The 750-nt window shown below is 44.4% G+C and overlaps 1 protein-coding gene across 1 annotated transcript in view; it reads left to right on the forward strand.

Annotated features, from left to right (window-relative positions):
* Positions 1-750, forward strand: part of LOC116673448 (EF-hand calcium-binding domain-containing protein 6) — a 67,816-nt gene that overhangs the window by 3,364 nt on the left and 63,702 nt on the right. Inside the window, exon 2 of the mRNA XM_032505799.1 lies at positions 126-316. Within this exon, the coding sequence (XP_032361690.1) occupies positions 126-316 (191 nt within the window). The remainder of the gene's footprint in view (positions 1-125; positions 317-750) is intronic.

Genomic DNA, 750 nt, shown 5'->3' on the forward strand with positions numbered 1-750 from the left:
CTCGGCCACAGTGTGTGAACGTGTGTGTGAGTGGTGAATGTTTCCTGTATACTACTACTTACTAAGACTAGAAAAGTGCTATATAAATACAGCACATTTATTTCCTCCTCATCTGACCCTCTCAGCCCATCCAGGGGGGCGACTCACCCTGGAGCAGGTGGAGCCTCTGATCCACAGCAGACTGGCGAACATCAAGTTGGCCTTCGTGGCAGCGGACCCTGATGGTACGGGGCTGGTGAGCAGAGAGGAGTTCAGACGGGTCCTGAGGGTCCTGCTGTCTCTCAGCCAGAACCAGCTTGACACTGTCCTCAACGAGGTGAGAGGGACATAGACTTTCTGTTTTGACTTGATTCCAAAGGCCATGAACTCCCAACACGGGTGTTTTTCATTTAAACTAGCAGATTAGACCTCTTCCCAAGACTGTGGGTGGGGGACTTGCTTGACTTACACTGATAAACAATTTGACTTTTATATGGTTTTAATGACTTGGGACTTGACTTAGACCTGAGACAGATGACCCAAAAGGACTTGACTTGACTTTTTATTAATGTAATATAAAGTAATATTTGTTTTTTTCAAGTTATTGAGAAGAGTTGTCTTTTTTTGGGAACATGATTGGGTGATTTTTTATTTTTTTTTTCAGCTATGCGTGTCAACCTGGAGGCAGGAGGCAGCCGTCATGCCAAAAATAATAAAATTTAGATTCAAGGATTAAGCACCACCACCAGAGATGGGAAGTAACGAAGTACA

This window comes from Etheostoma spectabile, chromosome 23 (assembly GCF_008692095.1).
Source record: "Etheostoma spectabile isolate EspeVRDwgs_2016 chromosome 23, UIUC_Espe_1.0, whole genome shotgun sequence".
NCBI classification, from domain to species: Eukaryota; Metazoa; Chordata; class Actinopteri; order Perciformes; family Percidae; genus Etheostoma; species Etheostoma spectabile.